Here is a 25,250-nt window from a genome sequence, read left to right on the forward strand (position 1 = left end):
GCTCTTCCAAATGGGGGATGAAAACGCCTGGCTTCTGATTTCGTGCCCCGTTTGTTGTAGATGGTAGCCAGTGAATGGAGCAAGTTTCCAGTCTTTATGATAAAATGACATATCTCAATCCAGGAAGATTTTGAGCAGAATGATCTAGAGAATGTACAGTACGTGGAGAAATGAAGATGAGGAGAAAGATTGGGAAATAAAACCATTTGTAATGATTGAAGATCCGCTTCTGAATAAAATATCGAACTCCATATAGCCATATCTCTCATTTACAGCTTTCGAGTAGCTTCTGTTCATAAGACCTGTAGTAATCTAAACTTGTCTCTAGAATCGGATAAAGAGCACTCAGACACCCTGTTCAAGTTTTGAGAATAACTGTTGCAATGAATGAACAGTTTGATCAACTTGTCGTACTCACAAATCAGCCCTGGAGACCCGCTAAAGAGCCCTTACTGATGCTCCCTCCTCCAACAATGATAGCAACGAGAACGAGAGCAGAAAAGAGGGATTCAGATTGGTTAATTACGTGACCACCAGAAGACGGTGAGATATACCACAAGACCATCGACATTGTTTGATACTGTTTGCTTGATCTATACTGTGCTTTATGTAGTGCACTTCCCTGCGGTGCCCACCTGGAGCTTTTGGCGCTCCTCAGCGCTTTTGTCCTGTGATATGAGTAAGTTCACGTGATATCACCGGGGTCAAGTCACATTACTTGGTATATGTTGATCACGTGACTCATCATTTACCACACAGACACATCTCATCTCCCTGATACATCCTAGACTCACTTTCACAATCCTGAAAATACAAGTTGTGAAACAAAGGTTGCTGTTTCAGGTCACGTGATTCTATTTTCAGCGGAAATATTCCCAATCGACCAACCTAAGGAAAGTTGTAGACGGTCTCGCCTTTAGTTCATATTCCCAACTAATTCCAAGTAAAGTTATCACTACATTTTTACCCAATAATAGTCATAACCTGAGATTCAATCAGAGAAATACCATCATTGTTATACAAGATTCCCGGAATATCCATTATCTACAATATGACTGTTCTATCTCACCGCTAGCTCTTTTATTCACCTTCATTAACCCCCAACTAACTTTTCTCTCCTAACTGATGTTCAACTAAAGTCAATAAACCAAAAGGAACGGAGGAAGAACCAAAACAAACAAAAGAAAAGTACAAAAAGAAGATAAACAAACGTATTGTGTTGTGTGTGATCATGTGACACATTACGCTCCCACCTGACAGTCATTAATCACCGGCCCAGAGCTGCATTGTGCTTAGTAAGCGCTCTACGAAACGCGATTATGTAAAGTGAAAATAAACTATAGCCGAGTCGGAGGTGGGCGGGATAGTCGTAGTGAAATGAGAGCATTAAAATGAACATTCAAAGTCACATGACGAAAATATAGCTTTGCCACGTTATATACAAACACTGCTGAATCGTTTGTAGTTTTCGAAATCCCCCTAATCCTTGTATTGGGCGAGTTGAGATGATTTTCATTTCCGGCATAGTTTTTTTCAACTTTCAACTTTTCAATTTTTTTTACTTTCTCATTGTTATCCATGCAGCTGATACAAGTCCCTGAATATTGATTCTAGATACTCGAAAAATTGATTGAATTGTAGAGCAAATGGATCGGAATTTGATGGGGTTTTCAGAACCGAAATCCATCTAGTATTTCAAAAGTTATCTGTCTGAAACCCCATAGGTCCCATACTATTCTTCCACGTCTACATTGGAGTCATTTCAGAAGCTATAGGTGAATGAAATTCGTTTGAAAAAGACATATCCAGACATAACAGATCCGTTGAATTCCGCTCCGGTGTTTTTATTATGTGGAAAACCGCTTTTTCTCCACTTTTTGCGATTCCCGGGTTTGAAGCAAAGTCCTCAGCAACCAGATGCATATGCACGGCAGATGGTGTATGGCGACCGAGCCCCCGCTTGTTCCGTGCTTACTAAGCCGAAGCGCCCGGATTAGTCAGCGGACTCATAACATAGTGTCACATAACCCTCTTCACAATCCAACTCTCTCGTATGGTCAATTTTTTGTCGGTGTTTTTTTCTATTGTGTATTTTTCTCCCCTTGTTATTTGTATGGTTTATTTCATTTAAGGTTAGGCTTTCCACTTTAACATATTTAGCGTTTCAACAACCTAAAATGCCATGAGGTGGTTCATTTATCACCACTACCATCAATCTCTCCTGAACATCATCATGACCTCTCCTAAACGCCGAAGAGACGAGTCGCGGTCGCCTGCGTCCAAGGACGCCAAAAAGCTGAAGGTGGAGGACGACGGGACCCCCGACATGAACGGGGGAACGAACGGGGTTGGGCACGAAATGAACGGGGAGACTGCCAACTTGAACGGGGTTACTGCTGACTTGAACGGTGTGACTGCCGACTTGAACGGAGTGGTCCCCGACATTGGCGATGTTGGTCGCGGTACCCCTCCGCCGATTGCCCGGTCCACGGCATCGGTGTCCCCGACCAAGAAAAACGGGCCGCTGGCGGAGGTGCAGAACGTGTTTAGAGCTACCTCGGAGCTGTCTGCGGTTGGGCGGGACAAGAGTGTGTGGATTCTGGCCAACACGGAGGCGCTGTTTGGCGATCTGCCGGACGAGGAGTGGAAGCAGTACGCCGACAAGGTGGCCGGAGCGCTGGCAATGTTGAGACGGGAGTGGCTGGAACTAGAGGACAAGAGGAGGCAGTTGACAGGAGGTCGCAAGAGACGAAAGGCCTGAATGGAGTGATAAATGAGCGGAGCAAACGAAGTGAACGAAGCGAACGGAGCAAACGGAGCAAACGAATGGGGCAAATCGATTCGGGGACACACCAAACAGCAATAGCGATATTCCCTCGACATATCTGACATTTGCTTGACACCCCCTCGATCTCTTTGTCACCTCATTGACATCGCCCCAACGACTTACAATTGGATCGACTCTTGCCTTGAAGAAAACAACATCACCCACCTAGCACTGCTGCAAAATCGTTGTTTGGGTTCCCCACTGACAGTTACAAGAACCTGAGAGTACAAGAACCTGACAGCACCACAACCTGACAGTCGCATCAAACACTGACATGTAATTTATATATATTTATTGTATCCCCAGACTTTTGGGACAGTAGCTACTGGTCTTGTCTCTAGTTTCGCGCTAAAGACTTCAAGAACTCCGCATATCGATACGATGACCAAAATGGCTCTCTGGAATATGCAGAAGGTGTCTGATTTTCTCTAGCATTTCGGGATCGGTATTCTATTGTAGCGGACTCCACGCTCTTGACGGACGTTACCGCCACAACACCACCAATTGCACAACTATTGAGGGCTCCAGGGGACAAAAAAAGGTGATAATCTGATTCTTCCTAACATATTCTTTCGATTCGGCTTCTTTCTTCTTCAAAATCGGTCTTCATACCGTTGCTAGATTCCTCCATCTGTTCTACAAGAGAAGAGCGAAAATGAACCCCAGAAAAATAAGGTTGTGGTCAACCCAGATTAGGCAAGTCACATTCCTTTTTGGAAGTTTAATTTTGCGTCTTGTTCAAGTTGCGAGTCGATCTGGGGGGAGGACAGACGGAGATGGAGAGCTGGGGATTAGTCGGGGCGGTGCAAAGTGTGTCACACTTTCAATTTATCAAGAAAAACCAGCTCGTTTGGAGCATTACTCGACGAGTTATGGACCAGGTCCCTGAAAACGCTCATGGAGTACATGTTGGCTGCGTAGGGACACTATGGGCTGTTTCTGAGCGATTTTGAAGCTCATAGACAGTTCGGAGGACCCTCAAAACTTGTCTGTATGTCTTGTTGCGCACGAAACTCCATCTTTTTCCGCCCTCCGATCTCTTTTTCGGTCCGCAACCTCATTTCCGGCCTGCAATCTCTTTTCTGGCCTGCAATCACATTTTCGCCTCACTCTACCAGGCTGAAACTTGCAGAACCGTATTTGATCGCTCCGGGCTCATTTCGGAAACCTTTTGGAAGTTTCGCTGACTCGCAAACTTGCACTTTTCCCTTTGGTGGTACTATTTCGTTCTCTTCTGAGTTGGTGTTCTAGGGAGTTCGAGTCTAGGAATGGGACAATTCAAAAAAAAAAAAAAAAAAAAAAAAAAAAAAAACCTGACTAATCCACCGGCCTGATAATCAGAGTTTCGAGTGTCGCGAGTTCGATTTGCGGTCGCGTCAAATTGGTGTTTTTTAGGAGGTCGAATCCATAAACCCATGAGATCCAGGATTGACTCGAAACATCGGTAATCGAAGAATCAAGAATTGAATCGTTCAGGAATCAAGAATTGTATGGATCGCCTGACCGTTGTCTCAAAGGAGTGTCTGTCGTCGGCTGAGAAGTATTTGGCGACTTTTGGACTTGCCTGGGTGTTCAGCAGGAAAAAAGAAACCCACACCGTCGATTTCATTGGCAAGAAGATAGATGGGTCTGATGTGGAATGGCTGGAGGTCAGCACATCAACCATCTGTTCACACATTGGCTGCTTGGTGTGTTCAGCCGAACGCCCACGAGATGGCGACAAACCACATCTGCCGCAGTATCTGCAATTTTTGCGAGTTTGCGGTCATTTCCACTCCTGATCTGATAAGTTCATCTCGGTCTGCGGTCGTTGCTTCTACGAATGTCAACTTCGACTTCGGACTGTCGGGTTCTGTTCAAGACGTTCTCTAAACCTGTTCCGTGGTCTTTGGGGCTCTCTTCGGACCGCTGGACGCCGTAGGGGATCATGACCAAAGACCTTCCAACAAACGCCCCGACGAAATCATCTGGCTGGTAGTGGTCAAGCAAGTACCTGACAATACTGGCATACTCCAACAAAGGGTCATTGGAAATGCATATCCAACATCCAGCCACCATCCAACGTCCAGAAAAAGTTCGGTAGGGTTTTGACTGTTGTCGCACCGTCGGCCTGTATCTTTTCAACTGCTGCAGACACAAATCGATCCAGATCTCCTCCAGCTTGTCCAAAAGTGTGCTTTTGGTGGACCAGAGCTCCCTACATTAGTCGACGAGTGAGTATGATGTCGGGCGACTCTCGGTCGTAGAAAATTCGGTATTTCTAGTCATTAGGAAAGGATCGAGATGGGAATACCCCTATGCCTCTCTTCACTGTTGCACCAAAGTGGAGAACACAAAGCCATCAAAACGACAGCAAGGGCAGCAGTCTTGGCCAAAGATTGGAAACTCGAGAAAACGATTCCGGATCCGCGAGAAACCCGATTCTGGATCCACGAATGGTAGTCGAGAAGTTGGACAAAGCGAGCTGGTGCTGTTGTTTTGCAGCTGGAAGCCGAGTCTCAGTATGCAGTGTGATGAAAAATCCAACCAAAGAATAGCTCGAGGGAGAGGAAGTATCACGAAAAACAGTCCTTGTGTATCTATTGAGCCTGGATTCATTCCACATGATCTCATTTTGGGCCCGTGGAAAAGACCTTAGCCACTGGTTCGAAGAACGCTCAAGACCATCTGTTGAGACGTGAAAACTCCAACAAGACAAGACGACCACGTATTCACAACCAAGTCTTGAGGGTGTGGAGCTGTTATTATATGCCAATAACTGGGCTGTATGTCCTTCATATTCTTCAGGTTCTTGTATCTCGATGTGACAGTGACCTTAGAGCGAGCATCGCCAAAGGGATAGTGCGAGATGGAGATAGCAAAAATACTGACCCCGATGAGATGGAAACAGTTGTAAACGGGATTTTAAACCGTCAATTGTATCACCTAGTTGCTTGCAGATGATTTTTTGCCTGTCCTCGTAAAAATAAGCCTTCCACTATGTATTTGAAGACATGAGACCGTGAAATATCGAGTCAGCGGCAATGAGGCGGACTCGAGAACGACGCGAACAGTTGGGTGAATCCTCATTCTCGTCAATTATCCTACTCCGACGCTTGTTAAGTAGTGCTGATCGAGCCTCCGAACGACCAACTCACTGATTTCAAGACTATCGGTGGCTCCTGTTCGTTTTACTGTACTCGCATGTACTCTACTACCTCCGTTTTCTGTCATGTTCAACCCATGTTGTTGCACTTGTAGCTCCATCAGAACCCATCAGGATGAGAAGGTGTGGGTTATCGTGATGGTGACTGCGGTGGTGATAGTGATGGTGATTGAGCTGCTGCTTTAACTGCTGTCCATTCGGAAACATAGTACCTCCTCGCAAACAAAGATGTTCCGCTCAAGTGGACTGCCTGTTGGCAGCTGGTGCTCTTTTAAAGCATGGCGACGGTTATGGAGCTTTCCCGTCTTCCATCTTGATCGAATGCGCGTTCCAAGGTGTTGGTGACCGTGGCTTTAGGGGCTCTCTTGGAGAACCTGCAGGTCGGTCTAGCGCGCGTGCTCAGGGTCATTCAGTAGACAAACACAAGGAAGCTGGAGTACACACTGGCAGAGATTGTATGTGTTGTGAATGATTAGTCCTGAGACGGGGAACGGCGTTGGTCCAGTATGGAACCGGAGTGAAACAGAAAAGAAGTAAAGGACATGAATTCTGCAGACCGCCTGGACCAAGTTCTCCATTAGGAGAGATGGATCAACAGCACGTCTCCGGGATTGCGATCACATCGAGAAGCGTCAGGCGATTCGAGTCCACGGTGCTGTTCACACCAGGTTAGGTGAGGAATTAGTCAGGAGTCAACAGTCAGGAGTCAACAGTCAGAAGTCAACAGTCAGAAGTCAACAGTCAGAAGTCAACAGTCAGGAGTCAACAAGCGAGTCTTTTGCCGCCTGAAGTTATCCAGGGACCCACAAGTTATTCAATCGCTCTCAAGATACTCGCCAGTAGCTCATTCGTCAATCTCCCTTGCTCATTCAGGCTTGTCACCAAAATCTCAGTAGTCTTTCTCGACAACAAACGACATCTCCATATAAACTCAGCTGTATCTTGGTTCACTCAGCTGTATCTTTGCCCACTCAGCTATGTTGTGTCCCTCACCACTCACCTTACAGTAGTTGTCCCCTTGCTAATGTCGTGATCCTAAACACACAAAGCGCTTGGTCCCACCCAGCTCGACTCTTCTTCCTCCCCATCACTTTGTGCCCAGTTAATCAGCGCTGTCGTACGCGCCATTGCCACCACCTCACGAGTAATCACATACCACCACTCCACTCACCACTTGTCACATGCCCGTTATCACATACCTCATACCACCTACCACATATCACATATCAGCTCTCAGCTACAGTACCACTCCACTCGCCACCTTACCACTGTCATTCTTCCCACCACTCCATATCACCCCACTCAATATCACCCCATCTACCCATTTCCCACACACAAAGCAAAGCGGCGGACGCAATCATGTTCTGTCTCCAATTCGGCGCCTTGTGTGAGCTAAGACATGTCTGCCTGGCAAACATGTCCGAGCGGGGGATAAAATAGATGGGTGGATGTAGACTTGGGGTGATGTGGACTTGGGCAGAGGCGGACTCGCTTTCGAGATAGTGTTAGCCTGGTCAGTGGCCATGGCTCATCCGTCTCACCATGCGGTAGCAAATGCGCCTGTCTCTGAGCCTCCTCCCCCCCCTCGCCCCTTTCAAAAGTCGCTGTAGAACGGGGTCACCACGGTGTGCCCGTCCGCAGGCTCTCCAAATGCAGTATTTTCTCAATCCCGGCCTGAGTTCTCAAGGCTCAGTTCATGGTGTCAGTGGCCCAGTTTCTGAACATGAGTCGAGGTGCAGACTGTTGAGGCGAGCGCTCCAGGGAGAAGGACTTTACCGTCCTGCCCTCCGTGCCATCGTCTAAACCAGGCGATGCTGGTTTCCTGTCCTCAGACGTCTCAATGTAGCTCAGAACCAGCACATACCGATTGATTATTCTTGGTAACGCCGCGTCCTGGCTCTCCTTCGCCCTAAATGCATCTCATTAATTGGCACTAAAGGAACCGAGGTCTTGTTGAAGGACTCTGTCTGCTCTACAGCCGTTAAATTACTGCAAATTGACATCCGTCTGTGTTTACAAACCACTCACAGGTATGCCATGTTAGCAGATTCACCCAGCTGGAGCAATGGAGTCAAGTAGGCGTTTTCCTATGTCTGTCTGGGGTCCCAGCACGCCAGATCTCGTCGCATTACCATTTTGTGGGTTCCAGTGTTGTAAGCTCCTCCTTCCCCCGCCCCGTCGAGCTCATGGACCAACGTCACCACCTCGAGAATGTCTTCCAGGCAAATATATGCATCCCTCAGGGCGGAGGAGTCTAGACTCCAGCAGCCCTGGTCAAGATTGCTGCGACTGATGGCTTTCTGTTCAGGCAATTTTCTGCTCATTTGATGCTTGTTCGTCTTACCTTAAATCAACGACCGTCATACTTCCACGCTCATTTTCACACTTCTACGACCAAGTCTGGCCAAACTCTCACTAAATCTCGCCAAGTCTCGTCAAGTGTCTCGTTAAAATCGTTATTCATTAATTATTACTACTTCTTTTATTAGTTGGGCGAGCGGGAGTTTGGGGGGCGAGGAGTTTATCAGGAGCTCAAGAAACCAGTCAAGAGTGTGTCAGGACAGACTTCTCACCACTCGACCCTTCCTCTCACCTTGGGTTGCGCTACACTCAGGTTTAGGCAACCTCCTTTCGTTCGTCGCTGCTAGACGCGGAGTTCTCCGTCACGACAGCATTCTTCTCGACGCCAGCATCCTGTCGAGCATGGAACACGGCCCGGTCGTACATGGCATTGTCGGCAGTCTTGTCCTCAGTCTTGGCCCATCGCTTGAGCATGGGGTAGTAGCCGTGCTTCTCGTTGAAGAGCATGGCGAAAATGGCGAGAATGATGCAGATCCAGTACACATTGTATGAGATGACGGAGCCGTAGGTGGGGGAGTTTTGCCATCCAAACAGCGCGTTGAAGATCTGCCAGCCACCGTCGTTGAGAGGGTCGCAGCAGTTGACGTGCCAGACCACCTCCTTGATGTTGTAGGAGCCAGGGCCGGAGCCTCCCTCGGCGACATCTCCACCAGACTTCTTGGAGAATCGGTACATCTGGAAGTACCAGATAGCTCGGGAGAAGAGACCGGCAGCAATGAGGTAGAGGAAACAGGTGGAGGCGATGAGGAAGATCTGGATAGACATGAAGTTACCTCCTCGGTAGATGAAGTATCCGATCAGACCGCCGGCTGCCAGACCACAAAAGACGGGAAGAGGGAATGCGGTGGCATCCTCACCGAGTCCAACACCTCCGACAAAGACCACGGCCTCAATACCTTCTCGCAGGGTAGTAACGAAGGCGAGAATGCCCAGAGCGTACTTCTTGGAGTTGTATCGGAAGTTGAAGAGACTCTTGAGTCGGCCCTTGAAGGAAGTGTCCTTGTACTCGCCCTTGTTCTGCAGCAGGGTCTTGGCAATCTTGATTCGCCACTTCTCCTTCATCTTGTTGATTCGCAGCATGGCCAGACCCATGAAGGTGATCATGATGGTAGCAATGATACAGAAGATACCTTCCCACAGGTCTTCAAACGAAGCCCAGAGATCCTTGTCCAGCGAGTAGAAGACACCGATGAAGGTGCCTCCGAGAATGAAACAGATGAGAAGACCAAGAGCGGCGCCAATCCACACCTGCTTGATGAGCTTCTTCTGCAGCAGAGCCTTGTCAGCCTCGGACTGGCCGGCAAAGGCGTCATCGGCGGAGGTTGCCACGGGACTGAGATCCTTCTCGGGGTTTTCGGGGTCATAATCGGGATGGTCCGTCACAGGAGCCGGGCCCAGAGACTGCTTGATGAAGGCCAGCAGCACCGAAATGATGATGGCGGCCTCCAGAGTCTCTCGAAAGACAATGAAGAAGACCGGAACGGAAAACGCGTTGGCCATGGTTGTGGTCGATGGAGTGATGGATTAGATGAGATGAGATAACGGACATGGCCGCGTATATATGTATTCCCGTGAATTTATCGCAAAATCAAACCATCCCTGCTACCACTCCAATCCTGCATGAGAGGGAGGGTGACAGGTTGGCGGGAAAGAAGAGACCAAAGGGTGTCTGGAGAACATTGTGGTTTAGCTGTCTATAAATGTTTGGATCCCATTTCCATTCATCTCCGAAATTTCCAATAGTCATCTATTTCTTCTCATAAATTGCTCATTTGAATCCCTCTTAATCTCCCCCATTTTCCCATCTCCATCAAGAATTGTCATCTTAAGGTTTACAAATAAGATTATATTTAGACTTTACATAGTAAGGTTACGCTTTCCCTCTCTAAAATTTAGACAAACTGTAAATTATCCCGATATTTGGGTAATCATATCTTTCCGCTCAACATTAATGGACACTTTATATTAAGCATAATGAGGGCCCAAAGGAGGGTCCAAATGACCGTTGAACGCCACAAATGCGTGCGAAAATGTCCCAACAACATGCCCCGCATTTTGCTGCGTCGCTTTGCCGCAATTTTTGCGCCCTCTTTTCTCTCCCCTTTCCGCCATCTTCCGATGTGATTGATTTGATGAAAATTCGGCTTGGCGCCAAGCAAAAAACATCTGACAAGAAAATGGCACAAGAACCGAGGGAAGGGAAGGGAAGGACTTTGTGTGAAAAAGAGGACGATGGGAGATGGAAAAATTATGGAAAAGTGATGGCAGAAAAATGCCGCCAAGTGATTAGGAGGTGATGAAGTGAAGATTTTGTTTGTTTAATTTTCGGGGTGAATTTTCATCATTTTCCTTGGTTTTTTTTTCTTGTATTCTCCGTGGCTTTATTTTTTTTCCCCAAAAAAAGCCCAGAAAATCTCTTCTTGTCTTGTCTTGTCTTGCCGCCGGCTTGGCAAAACTCTTCCCTAACCCAGCTATCCACCCCCCCCCCAGAAACCCTATTCTGCTTAGAATGGTACCAAGACTAGTTACCTGGCTTGGTCTGTAGCCGTGCGTGATTAGATTGATAAGTATTTTAGTGGGACTAGGATGGTGGTTAGGCGAGCGGCTAGGGCCCACGGTTAGAGGGAAAATTATAGGGCTCACACCAGAGGAAAAGTTAAGGTAAGCTCAATGGCCGAGATATCCTCTTATCTGTCCTATTTCGATCCGTCGGTTTTGGTCTGTTTCTGCAGTGAGACGTGAGACAAATTTTTAGGCTCCATGAGTTTCAAATTGGGTTTTGATTAAACTTCACAATAAGTTCACAACAGACTCCTGCATCTGGTGCATCTGACGCAGCAGTTGCATATAAGGTGCATTGCATTGCAGGATGCTCCAAAACGGCTTGACCAAGCGGAGCCAAGAATTCACGAGTCCACGGTCTCAGTCAGGCAGCCAATCTGATAATCAGACCACGGAGAGATGGAGACTTGTAGCGGAAGGCTGTACGATCCATGCAAGAATCTGCACCAGAGAAAATTTGCAGTTTGTTCTGATTGATAAACAATTGCGATGACAAAAAGGCAGGGATGAGGTTGCTTAGAGGGACCAAGTGGTGGGTAAACGATGGAGAATACGTGGAGAATTCATTTGAGGATGTTTTGGAGGTGTATTATAGATGCTCGGTGATTGAGGGTGTTTTGGGAATCCGAAAAAAAAAAAAAGAAAAAAAAACCAAATCAAACTCCGAAAGAGCTCCAAAATGGCCAAAACAATTCCAAAACGGTGGAAAGTCGTTGAAGGTGCTCGATATTCAGACAGTATGCTCATTCCAGGATGGCCGGTTTTGATCTTATCCGTACTGAAACATCAGGATCCAGTGCGACCAACAGCACCCCGAGCGGCAACCGACAATCGACAACAGGGAAATGAGCCGATAATGAGATTGAGCTTTTGTTGCGACGCCCTACGACACCGATGAAACCAGATTGTCCAGACAATCTGTGATCGACTATTTGCTATTTCGAGTCTCGACCGACCTCGCACTGACCAATTGCCGCCTCTAGTCATTCCCTGCCACCCAAAATCCTTAGCACCTCTCCTTCTTATCCCTCCTGTAACCGTAGCGATTTTCTACTCATCACGTTTAGTTCCCCCAATCCTGGAGAAAAGTCGCCCAAAAAAGAGATACACGGAAAACCGACAATTTCCTATCGATCCGTAGTTTGTGTTCTCTCTAGCCGCCCAGCAGTTGGATATTAGACTACACCCAAGTAGTATATTCCGGTTGAGTCATTAGTTGTGAACATTTGAGGACAAAAGTCAGCTAGCGTCTCTATCTCGGGATCGATCGCCGACAGGGATACTGTAAGAGTCTTAATCAAACGCGAATAAGCATGTTTCAAACAGATACAAACCCTCGACTCCTTGTGTCAAACAAAATCTTGAGCTGGAAGGAGATTGATGGATTCAGTTTGTTGACTTTTTATTAGAATTTACTTAGACTCTCTTAATGCTTTAATTTTTCATACCCACTGTCCAAGGACACCAGATTCTTATCACACAATGTCTTGGCCAGTGTCGTACAACAAATTGGCACCAGTTACTAGCAATTACCGTTCTTGGCACCCCCCAGGGTGGAGATATTGACACCTGAACGGGTGGAGGAGGTAAGACGTCAAGGCAAGGCAAAAGGGATCCGAAAATGACGCAAAAGCCACCAAAGTGGCCCCCAAACGGCCAATTTCCATATTTAATCATTCATCCGCACTCTCGATCCACATCACGGCTCTTGAACATTTCTGGGATCCTTCCCCTTCTTTCTAGTTTGGATTCCCTTTGTTTTTGTTTCTTCCAACGAGAAGTGTTTCCAGAATCCAATCCAGGAATATCTAGATATATCAAAGATTACTAAAATGTAGCTGAAATCTCGGAGAATCTAATGATATCCTCATCATATCCACATCTTTATTTTTCGTCCATCTAGATCCCACTTTAGAAACTGATTTTTTGTTGCTTTTTTATTAAAAAATGCCTTTTGATGCCTTTTCTCATCCATAAAAATACTCGTGATCGTTCAGTACACCCATCTCTTTGTCCAGAATCGTATATATTTCCATCTGTGACACGCCTCAGAACCTCGGTCGGAGTTTTCGCATTTAGCTTTGAGGATGTTTCCAGGTTGAAAAATCAAAAAAAAATCAAAAAATCAGAAAAATGTCAGAAAAAAGAGAAATTCACAACACCCAAAATTCCCAGAGCACCACAAACTCGCATCTGTGCATTGACGCTTTTCTTCTTCTCAATTCGGTCCTATGGAATCCAAGATAGCCACTTCGTTCTCCCCTTTCATGTGCCTGGGTTTCTCTGTCACTTTTTCTTTGTCTCGTTTTCTTTGTCTTTTCTTTGCCTGTCTTTGTTTCTTTGTTTTCAAAATCCCTTGTCTACACCTCATGCAGGTGTCAGGACTCGTGCATGTGGATGCAACCGTATGCATGGGGTAACGCGATAGTGCAGGAGTATGCAGATGCCAATATGTGGGGTTGGAGATATGTCTAACTCGTTGGTGGAAAACGTAACTGCAAATTGGACACATTAATCGTATTCTCTAGGTCCGGGCGATCTACCTGATACCCATAATGACGTGGTTTTATCCCTGGAATCTTAATAATACCTCGACGAACACTACGTATAGCCAGTTTATAATCAGAAAGATCGACAAGATTTTCAAGAGCAGAGATGGACGAATATTTTCACAAATGGACGTGTTTCCAAGCAAATGTCTTGTCAGATATCGCATCTGAATTGACATATTAGACACTCGAGTGTGCTACGACACTCTGGGGGATTTGTGCTAACGTGTGGACCACTTTAGTGCAATTGGCACTCATGAGGATGATATGGTCAATATTGATACCGAAATGCTCGCAGAACCGCGGAGAATCTGGTGGACTCAACTAAAATATTGTAGCGTAGAGAAGGGATCGGCTATTGGATAGTTTTCTTCTTTTCTCCAGGAAGGTGTCACTTTTTTTCTCTATTTTTTCTCCCATTTTTTCTTCCAACATCGCGTTTTTTAGACATTGTCAGTTACTTGAGTTTAGTTGGGACATTAGTTGGACTAAAACAGATACCATGCTGTGTAACATAGATCACGGCTTCTAGTCGGGCAGGACGGACGTTGGACTCCACCAAGAAAATCACGCCACCAGCCACGTTTCCATCGCATTTTTTCGCATGCGCCACGTTTATGACCAATGAAATCGCGCACATGAAAAAAGACAAAAAACGAGTGAAATCTGTGAGAGCATTGACAAAACAAAAACATGAAAGGCGCAAAAGAGGAAAAGAGACAAAAAGGACGCATATGATCATGCGCGGCGAGTTTTCTGACTGCTGGATCTGATTGTCTGAGTGCATTAAAAGTAGTCAATGATAATACAGTAGTGCCATTGAGTCGTTTGCAACTCAGATATCCATTATTCTGGGTGTATGTAGCTGTAGTATTGGAGATAGCACTGGTACATTCTACGGACTACAAATGAAGACCTAAAGCAACTCCGCAAAATGACAATTAAACACGTTGAAAACTTCACCTTCCTTCCATTCTGTTCCATAACCCATCTCCTCGATGACCTATCTTCCCTAGTTACTGTACATGCTCCAGCTGAACGGAAGAGGTATACCACACTTCTACAATAACTACAGATTTAGTGACCGAAGATATTCGCCAGGAATGCAATTGCATACATCCTAATCTTTGACGGTCGTCTTCAGTTCGCCCCACAATCCAGAACAGACACATACTCAGCCCATTCGGGTGGCCCATAGACCTCAGCGCGAACTAAGCACACCTCTCAACCCCCCAATCCCACACTCACCCCCTCGTACAAGTACATACATTCATATCTCTCCAATTAGCTATTTACATGGGCCCCAAAAGTCTTCCTCAGTACAAGTACCACCTCATCCACTACAACAGCGAACCGGGACAGGGCCGGTCAACAGGATCGTGGCCATAGCTAATGGTCCAAGACTTGTACTTGCGAGACACAAAGTCCCGGCGCATAAAAGCGGCGTACGCCTTGGTGGCCGACCACACATCCTCGTAGTGGATGGAAATGGTGCACTGGGTGGTCGCCAACGGCACCACGCTAATCACCTTGCCATAGAACTCAAAGTCCCGCTGGATCTCGGCAATGTTGGTGCCCAAACTCACGACCTTTACCCCCCGACGCTTGCTTTCCCGCGAATACCCCCCAACGCCTACCCCGCTCTTCTCGTGTCCTCCAGGCCCGCCTCCCATACCGTAGGTGGCGATCATGGCTGCGACCTCGTCCTTGCTGCCGTGGCTAAGCGTCAGATCCAACACTCGTCGAGCGCCTTCGGTGGAAATGTGGACCATCACCTCAGGATCAATGGGGTCACTGCCCTGGAAGAACCACTGGGGGCAGAAGGGCTGGCCGTTGACAATGTACCGACCTGTGCGCGAGTAGTGGTAAAAGTTGCGGGCGTGCTCGGCCTCGACGAAATGAAACTCGATCGTGTTGTCGTCGGCCTCCTCTCCAGTGCCCCCAAACATGGTCGGGTGGACCACCACCTTTTCCAGAGGGCCTCCGCAGGCCTGGGCGACGACATCGTTGACGCCCACGTAGGCAGGCACACCCTTAAAGAAGAGAATGCGATTCGTCGAGTCCGGCGACACGGCATAAAAATTGATGGCTTGGTTAGTATGTGACAATAGGACACACAGTAGCGATGTCGAAGACATGGAACCAACGCTATTTCAGGCCATAGTTGGAGCAAATCCAGATAAGTCAGATAGTCTCCTATAACATGAACCAAGCCAGTGTAGCACAGTTCAACTCCCCTCTCCTACTCATACTCACAACTGGGAATGTACGCCATGGGCGACTTGATAATGGCATAATGTTGAGCCCCTTCGTCCACCGTAGTCACGTTCCTGCCCCAGTCCTTGCCGGTGATGGACCGGAATCGCTCCTTGCGGGCATCTTTGTTGCTGAAGTCCTTTTCTCGGTCCCGGTTTCGGCCTCGTTCCTTGTCACGAGACTTGAGACGTTCTCGTCGTTCTCCCCGCTCTCCCCGCTCTCTTAAGTCTCCTCGTTGTTTGTCACGCAGCCGGTTGCCTTCCCGGTTCCGGCTGCTTTCCCTGTTGCGGCTGCGTTCTTGAGACTCCCGTAGACCCATTTCTCTGGGGTCGAGACTCACCTTGGGTTGGCTCGGGTCGTGGTAGATGTAGGGCGTTTCTGGCGGCGAGGCCGAGGCCGGCTCGTTGGCCCAGGAGGTGAACCCCCAGTCCCTCTTTGACACAGTCAGTTGGTCGAACGACAGCGACTTGACCTTGTCCACGAGCGACTCTGGCTCATGGGCGGCGCCCTTGCGGTTGGCCCGCGAGTCCGCGTCCTTCAGAGGCTCTCGTTTCTTGGAACTTCTGGAAAAGATTCGGCTCATGTTGATGTGTTCAGAATGATGTGTGACGGAGACGGTGTGATAAGAGCAGACTGGGCGACGTGAAGTATTTGTGCACGGGCTTGGGCGACAGTGTGTATGTGATGGTAGCAAGTGGAGCAAACAAGCAACGTTTGTGAGCCGGTGACAAGTGTAGTGGAGAAGAGAAGAAGAGAACAACACAAAGATGTAAGCCAAATAAAGACTGTACTTGTACTCAGACTAAAATACAAAGGATACGGCTGATAAATTAACGTTACGCTACTGTATAGAAGAAGAAAGATATCTGGTGAAATGGGCCAAAAAAAGATCGCAATAATTTTTGAGATGTTTCGAAAGACTCCTAGAGATCTGTTGTATCTTCAGTTGATGTATCTTTCACGATATATCTGTTCAAACGCGAAAAAATCAGATTCTCTCCCTCTCCACTTCAGTGCATCGAATATGCGAGATAAGAACCTTGATATGAAACTCAGAACTGGCAGTTCGACTCTCCCAGAGACAGATATTCAGAAGGCCAACCATGAAAGCTCGAATCATGTCAGTTCTTGCCCTCCTGGGAAGACTCCACTTGGGATCCACCTAGCGCTAGTCGGTATTTACACTCACAAAACCAGTAAATACTCACACCTCTATTACTATAGCTATCTAACCTGGTTACAAAAAAGTAGGAACACCAGAATTCAGCTTGCGGTTCCACCATCCGTACCCGCCACACCTCATCGAACCATCCGAACGAGCAACAAAACCAGGATCTGAAGCATTCAGAGACACCCACTGGGTGGATGACGACCGCCGGAACAGCCGAGAAACACCTCGTTTGCCCCGAGAAGAAACCGCTCGCCACTCGAGCGGACGCTCATCATCCACCTTGGGGACTTTGTGGCGAAAGGGGCGGGACACGACCCGCTTGAAAAGTGTGGCAGTGGAAGACACTCTGTTGCGGATCTGCCAAAACATGCAGTCACGAGAAGAGCCGTGGAAGTCACGTGGGGACGTCTCGTAGATCGGAGGAGACCCACTGTAGACATGGGGAGACCCTCGAGCATCTCCACTGTACACCATTCCAAATCTGCCTTCAATCCCACGGTTGACCGCCACTCGAATGGAGTCCTGAACAGAAGCAAAATGGCGACACTTGTCTGAATTGATGCTGTCAATGCTGTACCGTGACATATCTTTTATGTCATTAGGTAAATAGAGCCCGTCGCTAACAGAGGAAAACTTGCTCGTGGGCTGAGCGAATTGGTGGTTCTCGTCCAAAGCACTGCCGTCTCCAAAATGAACCGACAACTGACTGAGACGACATGCGGGGGTTGGGTGACTGGGGTGCGCGGACTCCGGCTGAGTCATCCTGCTGAGATGGTTCATCGACCCAGTGTCGCTCTTGTCTTGAAACTTGCCAAGAAGAGCCCGCTGTCTCAGTAGCTGCTCACACAGCCCCTCATACAGGATCTGTTGCTCCTCCTCCAGCGTGTATCGGTGGTGGTTGGGAATATCTCCAATGGAAGACTCGGCAGTGGAAATAGGATGCTTGTCTCGCTTCCAAGCAGCCACATGATGTGGTGTTAGAACCCGGTTCACCGGAGGAGGGTGAACATCCATGATTCCAAGCGGCAATCTCGCCGCTTTGCGAGGGTGTTCGGGCGAGTAGACCGTGCTGAAGCCGCTGGGTGGTTTGACTGTAGTAGAAACATGTATTTCTCCCTCAAGCTGTCCAGAGGCGCGGTATGGGTAGTCGTCAAGATAGACGTATCCGTTGGTATCCAAATTGTAGGGGTATCCGTTGCCACCCAGGTAGCCCGGATAGTTCTCACCGGATAAGTCGTTCGGGTACGCGTAGAACTCTGGATAAGTCCCCGCGTAGGGCCGAGGGTAGTCGTAAGTCTCCAGGTAAGGGCTTTCGTCAGGGTAGGGGTATTTGATTTCAAACCCGTCGTCGGAATCCCGTTCAGGGGGGACGAACAGCAACTCCAGCTCTGTTCGGTTGGGATGGGAGTCCACATGTTGAGAAGAGAGACCTTTTCGCATGGCAACAACGTGTTGTGGTGTCAGTGGTATGAAGAGGAGAGGTATCGGCAGATGTCGGGATGGTCACGTGATAGAATGGGGTATCTCGCAGAGGTCACGTGATAGACTCGGAGGATATGATCGCAGAGGTCACGTGGTATCAGGTACTTTGTTGTCTTTTTTGGTGGCGTTGGGTGGTGAAGAAGAAGAGCCCTTTATTTAGAAAGTTGTGAGTGAGTAATTAAGTAGGGTTGCGATAAGATGAAGATGGAGAAGGGGTGTGTGGGATATGGGTGTCGGTAGAATGGGAAATATTAATTTAATGTGGTTAATTTTTGGGGTGTGATCTATTGTGTGACCAAAGAATGTATTGGTAAAGAAAAAAGAAGAAGAAACAGCGGTTTTTGGAGTGTCTAAGGTGGTTTTGGTCGATCTTGGGGTTGTTGATTAGTCCTAGTAAAGTGATGAGTAAGGTTGTACGATACTTGACAAAAAAAAACCCAACCATATGCGAGACTTTTGACTAAAAAAAAAGGGCGAAACTATGGAAATACCCCTGTTTATACACTCTGAACTCCCTCACAATCCACTTCCTCTTTCTCCTTTACAGACTAGTTTGAACAAAGGCATTGGCATTGGTGATCACTGAAATGTTCAGGATTCCCGTCAACATCAACTCTCACAATTGGAGAAGACCTGTTGATTTATGGTAGATGTTCCATGTTGCCAATGCTTAACAGGACTTCTGGTGGAAGTTTTTGCTATATATCTTGGGCGATAGTTGTCAGCAGAATGCACTCTTCGCAGACCATCTCCAACTGTCTCGTTAACACCTACTCTTAGAAGGCTCCCAATCCATGGTGACAGTGTCTCATCAGCTCTCAGCTGCTCTGACCACCTGATTCTTGAATTGGTGACATCTTGACATATGGACCAAGATGAGACAAGCCTACGCCGTATGTATTCTAGTCAACTGGAGAGCTAATCATGATCTTTTGGTTGGTGTCTCCAAGAGATACGTCCTGCCATGCAAGACCAAGATCTGCTAGCTCCCGAGAGGCGGGTTAATGGGTCATCATTCGTATAGACGTGGTATATGATAAGTTGAAAAACAAGCCTGTTCCTTCTGGAGCGAATGTGGTCGAGGATTCGAAGGAGGTGTACCTCCGAGTTCAATTTCCGAGTTCAATCTCCGAATACGATCCCCGAGTTCGATCCAACCATTCAGACCGGAGTCGAACGAGAATTAAAAGAAAAAGAGGGAAAAAGTGGAACTCATGGCCTCCAAGAGCATTAGTGTGTCAGCTCTTTAGATGGTCATTCTCGGAGTCCGTCTCTGGAAAATTTGCTAATACCACAACTACACCAAGTACAGCATACTTGTATCAAATCGCTACATTCGTCTAAAGAAATGTAATAAAGGTACTTTGAATCTGAAATGGAAGACTTGCCCGTCAATCATCCTTCTTGAAAACCAACTCGCCAGGGTTGGGGTCCCTTCTGAACCACAGAAAGGTTAGTGGGACAACGAAGAGCACAAGTACAATCCACAACACGGGCCGTTGTTGTCGGAAGTACCCGGCCCAGTCATTGTCCCCGACATCTCAGTGGGGAAGGCCTGGGGCCTGGAGGTTTTGGTTGGAGAGATCGAGCCAGTTGCGCGAGTTGGCGGCAGCGTTGCCCGCGGTGGGCACGTTTCCGGCCTGGCAGATCTGCAGGTGGTTTTCGGGCACAGTTTGCTTCTGTTTAATCTCGGTGGGGGCCTCGACCATGACCAGAGCAAGTCCCTGACTCATGTGCCACTCGATATGGCAATGGAAGAACCACACGCCGGGGTTGTTGGCCCGGTACCGCAGCACAAAGTTGCCGTTGGGCCGCACGTAGACCGTGTCTCGCCGCATGGGGATGGGGCTAAAGTCCTTCTTGAGTGCAGGATCAAACGCAGTCATGTTGTCGTCGTCGTACTCAGGAGATCTGTAGGGCACCTGGAAGTTGCGGCCATGCAGATGGAAGGGGTGTTCTCCGTCGTCCTGGTTGTTGATGACAACGTCCACCACCTCATTGTGCTTGAGAAGGAACACGTTGGAGTTGCTGCCGTAGATTTCCCTGTTGGTTTCAAGACCGTTGGGCGACGACAGCACCGTGTAGAGAACCGGCACTTTGGGATGCGTGTAGGTGATGTTGTTGAAGAAGGCGTAGTTGATACCGTCGTTGAGATTGTCCATTGTCATGTTAAGAACAATGGTGTGGTCGGCGTCAGGCAGAAGAGGCTGCCGGTCCAAAGGAACCAGAGCCATGTCGTCAAACCGCTTCTTCTTGAACGCATCATCGTTGTAATTGGCGCCATTCACATACCACTCCTTGACAGGCTGCTTGGGCGCGTTCTTGTTGTACTCCAGGTAGTTGGTCTGGACCAGATTGAGACCATCGGGCAAACTGTCGAGCATGGTGGAGTCCATGGCGGTGGAAATGGCAAAGTTGCGCGTCGCCGAGTCCTTAGTCCGCAGCAAAACAGTGTACCGTTGGGCGGTGGTGATGTAGAGCAGGTTTGTGGGCTCAGACTTTTCCGTCGCAACTCCGTCGACCTCAATCACCTGCACCTGGTGGTCTTCAAACTGAATGTACTGCGAAACAAACGCTCCGACGTTGATGATGGTCAACTTGTACGTTCGGTTGGGCTCCACGGGGATCGACACGTTCTGCGTATCGTTGAACAGCAGGTTGGAGGGGATGGGCTCGTCGCCGTCGGGGTTGTACTTGGACAGGAAGTCGACCATGAGATCGGGCACCTCCTCGTGGTACCAGTCGGACAGAGTGAACGAGAGGTGCTCGTCAAAGTCGTGCTTGTAAGGGTCTTCGGGGTCGTGGATCAGAAAGCTCTGTCGCAGACCGTCGGGATACTGGCCATCGACATGCGAATGGTACCAGTAGGCGCCCGACTGGTCCACGGTGAAGTTGTATCGCATAAAGGTGTGCTGGTTGTGGTAGGTCTGGGGACACTGGGTGATCCAAACAGGACCGTCGTTGGCATTCTGGCCCTTCTGGTAGAGACCATGGAAGTGCAGAGACACATTCTGGGTGCCCAGATCGTTGTACAGATCTATGACGACCCGGTCGCCCTTGGTCACGTTGATGACGGGCAGGGGCCATTCGCCGTTGATGCTAATAACTCGTCGGGGGAAGACTCCGTCGGGGTTCTGAATGGTCCAGTCAACGGTCCAGTTGAAGTACTTGTCCGACGCGCTGGGCGACGGTAGTTCATTCTGGTGGTCGCTAAAGTCGCGGGCAGCGAGGTCCACCGGCGACGCTCCACAGATGGTTGCTGCCAGTAGCAAGCATAGTACTAGATGTAGCAACTTGTTGGTGAGGGTCATTGTATCTTGTGGGCTGGGTTTGATGGCCCACTCAATTGCGTTCTCTCGCCTTATAAGGCCCAAAATAGAGATTACCTGAGGTGGCCCGCAACCAGGGTAGACGGAGAAGAAGAGAAAGGATCTTCCAGAGAAGGCCCATATACCCACAGGGTTTGAGACATGCATAGGTGGGGGGTTATGATGGGCGAATGAACAGCAGATTGGACTGCTATTTGGCCACAAGAGTCGATAAATAGAGGGAACGAGGTCCCCTGGATTCGAATCCGTTATCAGAATCCCATTATCTGCTCTCCCCACTAAATCAAGGACATCCTCTTCTCTCCCCCTCTGCCTTGGTCCGTCTGCACACTGATCTAAGCGATAACTTAATCCGCATTTTATACGACTTCCGATTGATCAATCTTATCAGCGAAAAGCCAGATCAATCTCTCCGGTCTTTGTGGCTCCAATAACGCCGTCTCTGCGTTTCCGCGGTCTCCGAAATCCCTCTCCAGCCCCATCTCATCGCCCAGTCCTGACGTTAACTTTTCTCATCATGCAGCCCCGAACATTGAATTGGTGCCTTGATGAACAGGTAGGGTAACGCCGGCCGAGCGTCGTGCTGCGGGTCACGTGACCATCATCCCCGGCGCGCGCCAGTCTGTCTCTCATTCTCCGTTTCCGCGGCATCTGTTTTGACTGACTCGACCACTCACGTTGTAATGGTTTATTCTCCTCCACCCTTTCGAGCAAATGTCGATCTCCGTGTTTAGTGGGTGGGGGTCAGACTGATGCAGAAATGGAGCAAGTGACGGACGAGAAGTTGACTGACGACTGACGGCACGACTGACGACAGTATGGTGACGACAAGTCGGTAGAATTCGACAAGTCGGTGGTGGTTCGACGCCTACTTGATCAAGTAGAGCCAAGTGGTAGATGGTGGACACTACTAATCCTGCTGAACATCCCTCAGATCTTCCGTGCAATCTCATTAGCCTCTCGTAGGTTAAGAAATCACACACGGCACTCCTTGGCAAGACCTTGTTTCAACTCATGTTCCCAGAGCGTATCTTTCAGGCACACATAGTCGGTTGCCAAGCCATGGAGCCCCTGACCCGTGCATTGATTAGGTGCGATAGTGTGAGGGGAGCCAAGCCCTGAAAATAAACGGCGAGCGGGTACCACGAGTCACGTGACGAACAAGTTTCGACGGGGGATTTCTTTGTTGGTTCTGTCCCTCAAATCAAAATCCTCATGTCGGTCTCGTCTCCACTTTTCGTCTCCGAAGTTTTCGGTCGAAAAACTCTCCACCGCCCACCCAACTTTGAGTGAACGGAGTTAGATGACTTCGGGGCGCCAAAAGTCGGCGTAGAGTCTGTCTAGACTGTCGATGACTGCATTTGTCGAGTTAATGAGTTGAAATGGCGCGGTTATCAACCGGGGTGGTGTCAGATGGAAATGATAACGCATGTGAAATGTATGTATGGCGAATGAGTGGTCTGTAGCTGTTGCTGACGAAAGATGCAACTAAAGAGCTGGTCTGATTGGCGTGTCGATGACATTGACAACCCATTTCGTAGATTGACCTCTCGAATTGTGCACTCGTAGCCTCCTCTCTCCTCCTGACTTGACCCAGACTATATACTCTTGCTTATTTGCTCAAGAAATGAGTCGAAAGCAAGTGCAAGAAAAGGGGAGTAACAAAGCGAAAAACGATGGACTGAGGCAGATGGAGACCATTGTATCTAAGTGAGTTGTTTTGAAAAGCCGACTAAGGGGACAATGAGGTTTTTTGACAGTTTTACGATTCTTCTAAGATCGTGCTTCCCATAATGGCCATCTCGTCGGCATTCAAGAGGCGAACTGACAATCAAGAGTACACCATTCGGCTCTAAATTCCAAGAGGATTCGAATGATATCAGAATATCGCCCACCTGTCGTACATTTTTTTGAGAAATGTTCCGTCGTTCTGGTTGGAAATGTGTAGAGCTCAAACCTGTCTTTTTATAACGGCTTTGATCGGATATCATGATACAATCAGAATAAACAACGCATGCTGAACCGACTGGTGCGATAGTCTGGTTCGAACCAGCTTCATAGGCAGAATCTGAACGTGTACGGTATCTCAAAAAGCCAGCCGAAATGGTGTCGTCTGAAATGTGTAATAAAAATATCTTATCTATGTATACAGAGGTTCTATCATTGGCTATTCTCTTCAGAGGCTCGCGTCTACTCGTATTAGAGAGATGAGTGTCATGACGGGCAGGTTCTCCTTGGTGAGGTTCTCAATGTCGAGTTCCCATGTCGAGTTCCCATGACAAATCCCTTTTGCGAGTCCTTTTGCGAGTTTTTTTGCGAGTCCTTTTGCGAGTCCTTTTGCGAGTCCTTTTACGTGCCGTTTGCGAATTCCCACAGTGACATTTGCCCCAATCGAAGACCATCCGATATCCCTCCGTCGTTCATCTCCCTCTCTCTACACCTCGCCCCTGATGCTATGTTACTTTCTCTCGAGTCTATGCTTACCATGCTTTCTAACGGCGGCGTCCATAATGTCCTGGATGGCGTGTGCCCCGCTCAGCGAGGTGGCGAGCACGGGTTCCAGCGACGCCATGGGCAGCTGTGTCTCGAGCGTCAGCATTGAGATCTTGTCAGATTTGCCAATGACGCCAATCGTCAGAAACGGCACGTCTTGCTCCTCCAGGGTGTTGAGATCAATCAGAGCGTTGTTAGAGTAGACGCCGGAAGAACAGGCAGACACATAGTCGGTGAGAGGCACGCCGGCATCGATCATGGCCAGGCAGGCGGCGTTGATGCAGGCAGGAAGAAGCCCGCCATCCTGGGCAATGACGGTGATATTGACGGCAATCTGGGTTCGGGGGTTGAGTTTGGTCAGCACCGCCTCCTCCAGCAGCTGGCGAATGAGAATGTTCATTTCCGCGAGCCGCTTGTCGTTGCGTTGCCGCTTGATCCGCGTCTCTGTGCTGAACGAGGCCACATTGACATTGACACTGATGACCGCCCGGTCAGTGGTGTTCTGGCGGTTGTCGGGCTCTCGAGGTCCGTCCACGGTGCAAACCACCTTGGTGTGGCCCCACTCGACGTACGACGAGCCGTCGGCCGAGGTCGGGTGGGTGTTGATTTTGCAGTCAAAGTTCCGGATCTCGTTCCACCGTCGTCCGTCGGTTCGCAGACCTTCGGGGGAGTATATTTCGTGGCGAGACTGGGTTAGTGGTGAAGAATATGAAGGCAAAAGTGCCCTGTGTGTCTGATCCAAAGTGCCTGTGTCTGATCCTAAGCGCCCGCGTCTGATCCAAAATGAATCACAATTTGCAGACGTGTCAGAGAGTTCCCAAACGAACATTGAGATGCTGAAAACCAGCAATTGTCAGATGTCAAAGTCGTCAGATTACAGTCGTTTGAAAAACGTCCGCAAATGCCTGGGAGGATCGATCTGATTTCTTTCACGACGCATAGATGGTCGGAGGCGTTAGGGCGGCTGCGCCTTTCCTCATATTCCCTCCCCCCTTCCCTCCTCACATCCTCCTCGAACTCACCATTATGTGCTGTTGGGTAGCAATTGGTGTATTGATTTTCGATATTTATTTCT

General features: G+C 48.5%; 8 protein-coding genes across 8 annotated transcripts; 1 reads left to right on the forward strand and 7 right to left on the reverse strand.

The window, feature by feature from the left end:
* Positions 1 to 2,211: 2,211 nt before the first annotated feature.
* YALI1_D08494g (uncharacterized protein) lies at positions 2,212 to 2,892 on the reverse strand (the record flags this gene model as incomplete). The annotated part of the gene is made up of 1 exon (XM_068282635.1): positions 2,212 to 2,892. The coding sequence occupies one exon, from the start codon at positions 2,890 to 2,892 to the stop codon at positions 2,212 to 2,214; it is 681 nt and encodes a 226-aa protein (XP_068138736.1).
* A 5,696-nt stretch (positions 2,893 to 8,588) lies between these two features.
* YALI1_D08564g (uncharacterized protein) lies at positions 8,589 to 9,833 on the reverse strand (the record flags this gene model as incomplete). Its single annotated transcript, XM_502497.3, has 1 exon — positions 8,589 to 9,833. The coding sequence occupies one exon, from the start codon at positions 9,831 to 9,833 to the stop codon at positions 8,589 to 8,591; it is 1,245 nt and encodes a 414-aa protein (XP_502497.1).
* Positions 9,834 to 12,852: 3,019 nt separating this feature from the next.
* Positions 12,853 to 13,323, forward strand: YALI1_D08594g (uncharacterized protein; the record flags this gene model as incomplete). The annotated part of the gene is made up of 1 exon (XM_068282636.1): positions 12,853 to 13,323. One exon carries the CDS (start codon positions 12,853 to 12,855, stop codon positions 13,321 to 13,323), a length of 471 nt encoding a protein of 156 aa, XP_068138737.1.
* A 1,461-nt stretch (positions 13,324 to 14,784) lies between these two features.
* YALI1_D08621g (uncharacterized protein) lies at positions 14,785 to 16,283 on the reverse strand (the record flags this gene model as incomplete). The annotated part of the gene is made up of 2 exons (XM_502498.3): positions 14,785 to 15,533; positions 15,701 to 16,283. 2 exons carry the CDS (start codon positions 16,281 to 16,283, stop codon positions 14,785 to 14,787), a joined length of 1,332 nt encoding a protein of 443 aa, XP_502498.3.
* Positions 16,284 to 16,937: 654 nt separating this feature from the next.
* Positions 16,938 to 18,311, reverse strand: YALI1_D08648g (uncharacterized protein; the record flags this gene model as incomplete). The annotated part of the gene is made up of 1 exon (XM_502499.1): positions 16,938 to 18,311. The coding sequence occupies one exon, from the start codon at positions 18,309 to 18,311 to the stop codon at positions 16,938 to 16,940; it is 1,374 nt and encodes a 457-aa protein (XP_502499.1).
* Positions 18,312 to 19,894: 1,583 nt separating this feature from the next.
* On the reverse strand, positions 19,895 to 21,829 carry YALI1_D08684g (uncharacterized protein; the record flags this gene model as incomplete). Its single annotated transcript, XM_502500.2, has 1 exon — positions 19,895 to 21,829. The coding sequence occupies one exon, from the start codon at positions 21,827 to 21,829 to the stop codon at positions 19,895 to 19,897; it is 1,935 nt and encodes a 644-aa protein (XP_502500.2).
* Positions 21,830 to 22,657: 828 nt separating this feature from the next.
* On the reverse strand, positions 22,658 to 23,113 carry YALI1_D08693g (uncharacterized protein; the record flags this gene model as incomplete). The annotated part of the gene is made up of 3 exons (XM_068282637.1): positions 22,658 to 22,800; positions 22,855 to 22,948; positions 22,991 to 23,113. The coding sequence occupies 3 exons, from the start codon at positions 23,111 to 23,113 to the stop codon at positions 22,658 to 22,660; spliced, it is 360 nt and encodes a 119-aa protein (XP_068138738.1).
* Positions 23,114 to 24,140: 1,027 nt separating this feature from the next.
* On the reverse strand, positions 24,141 to 25,004 carry YALI1_D08715g (uncharacterized protein; the record flags this gene model as incomplete). Its single annotated transcript, XM_502501.3, has 1 exon — positions 24,141 to 25,004. One exon carries the CDS (start codon positions 25,002 to 25,004, stop codon positions 24,141 to 24,143), a length of 864 nt encoding a protein of 287 aa, XP_502501.3.
* Positions 25,005 to 25,250: the final 246 nt, after the last annotated feature.

Source organism: Yarrowia lipolytica, chromosome 1D (assembly GCF_001761485.1).
Source record: "Yarrowia lipolytica chromosome 1D, complete sequence".
NCBI classification, from domain to species: domain Eukaryota; kingdom Fungi; phylum Ascomycota; class Dipodascomycetes; order Dipodascales; genus Yarrowia; species Yarrowia lipolytica.